At 61.2% G+C, this 1,489-nt stretch overlaps 1 protein-coding gene across 1 annotated transcript; it reads right to left on the bottom strand.

The window, feature by feature from the left end:
- Positions 1-14: 14 nt before the first annotated feature.
- LOC104505504 (oocyte zinc finger protein XlCOF19-like) lies at positions 15-976 on the bottom strand (the record flags this gene model as incomplete). Its single annotated transcript, XM_010160046.1, is given in 3 exon segments — positions 15-477; positions 479-715; positions 717-976. Coding segments are annotated over 3 exon segments (960 nt in total), but the record flags the coding sequence as incomplete, so codon positions are not given.
- Between the last annotated feature and the right edge of the window lie 513 nt (positions 977-1,489).

Genomic DNA, 1,489 nt, shown 5'->3' on the forward strand with positions numbered 1-1,489 from the left:
ACGCCAAGCCACACCATGCCAAGCCATTTCTCCTCTTCCAGGCACTTGGGCGATTTTTCGTCCTCTGCGTCACCTCGGCCGGTCAAGGAGCTCGATGCACGCCCAGAGCAGGGGGATGAGCCGTCTCCCACGGCCACGCCCCTGGGAAAACCCATCCTGGAGTCTTCCTGCGGGCACTTCCCACCTTTGGAGCGTTCTCCAGTTCCCCGCCCTCGGCGTCCCCGCTGGTGGACGATGAGGCTGGATTTCCTGGTGAACCTCTTCCCGCAGTCGGCGCAGGGGTAGGGCTTCTCGCCCGTGTGGAAGCGCTGGCAGGCGACGAGGTCCGAGCTCTGCCCGATGCTCTTCCCGCGCTCGGAGCGGGCGTAGGGCTTCTCCCCCATGAGCGACCGCTGGTGCTGGAAGAGCCCAAACCGTCCCCGGAAGGACTTTTTGCACTGGGAGCACTGGTAGGGCTTTTCCTGGGTGTGGGTCTGGATGGACCGTGAGCTCCGACCTCCAGGCGAGGGCTTTCCCGCATTCCCAGCAGCGGAAGGGTTTCTCCCCGGAGTGTACGATCCGGTGGGTGAAGAGGTCGGAGCGTTGGCTGAAGCTCTTCCCACACCCGGAGCACTGGAAGGGTTTCTCCCCCGTGTGAATCCGACGATGGACGACGCCATCGGAGCTACAGGTGAACCTCTTCCCGCATTCCGGGCACTTGTAGGGCTGTTCCCATGTGGACTCGCTCATGCCAGATGAGCGCCGACGTCTCCGTGAAGAGCTTCCCGCACGTCAGACACGGGTGGGGCTTTGCCACCACATGGCTTCTCCGATGGGAATTAAGCTCCCAACTCTTCCCAAATTCCTTCCCGCACTCTCCACACGTAAAACTCTTCCCTTCCCTGGCCAAACGCTGGCGGCAAACGAGCTCGGATCCGTTCTGGAAGCAATTCCCGCGGTGGGAACACTCGTAGAGGGGTTCTTCCCCCAAAACCATCTGACCCCCGCCTCCACGGGGGAATTCCTTGTCCTGCTCCCGCCCCCCACTCGCTCTCACAACCTCTCCCGTGGTTATTCCCTTTGGATTTTACCGCCGTTTCCTGCTTCTCAGCCCCGTCAGGATATCCCAGCTCTTCCCGGTGTCCTTCCTCCTCCTATTAATTAATAATAATTGAGGGAGGGGGAGACATGGTAAATAAACCACCTGGCTTTCTCCAAGGATTCTGGGAAGCGATGAGGATCCCGGTCCCAAACCGCTCGGAGACGCGGGCCAAGGCACGACGGATGCTCCCTCTGTTCCCGGTCCGTGGGATCCGGTCGGAAAAAGAGCAGGTTTAGGGAGATCCTCCCCTGGGAATGATCCATCGAGCGCCAAATCCATCGCCGAGTCCCTTTTCCAGGGGTTCCAACAGTTTTGGGGTGCTCCAAAGGCCCCCTCCTCCCCCTGGCACCGCATTTCCCACCCCACCAAGGGGCTTCCCGTGGGATTTGGGGGTGGGGGAGGGGTCCG

The sequence above is a fragment of the Eurypyga helias genome, unplaced genomic scaffold (genome assembly GCF_000690775.1).
Source record: "Eurypyga helias isolate BGI_N326 unplaced genomic scaffold, ASM69077v1 C15765063, whole genome shotgun sequence".
NCBI lineage: Eukaryota > Metazoa > Chordata > Aves > Eurypygiformes > Eurypygidae > Eurypyga > Eurypyga helias.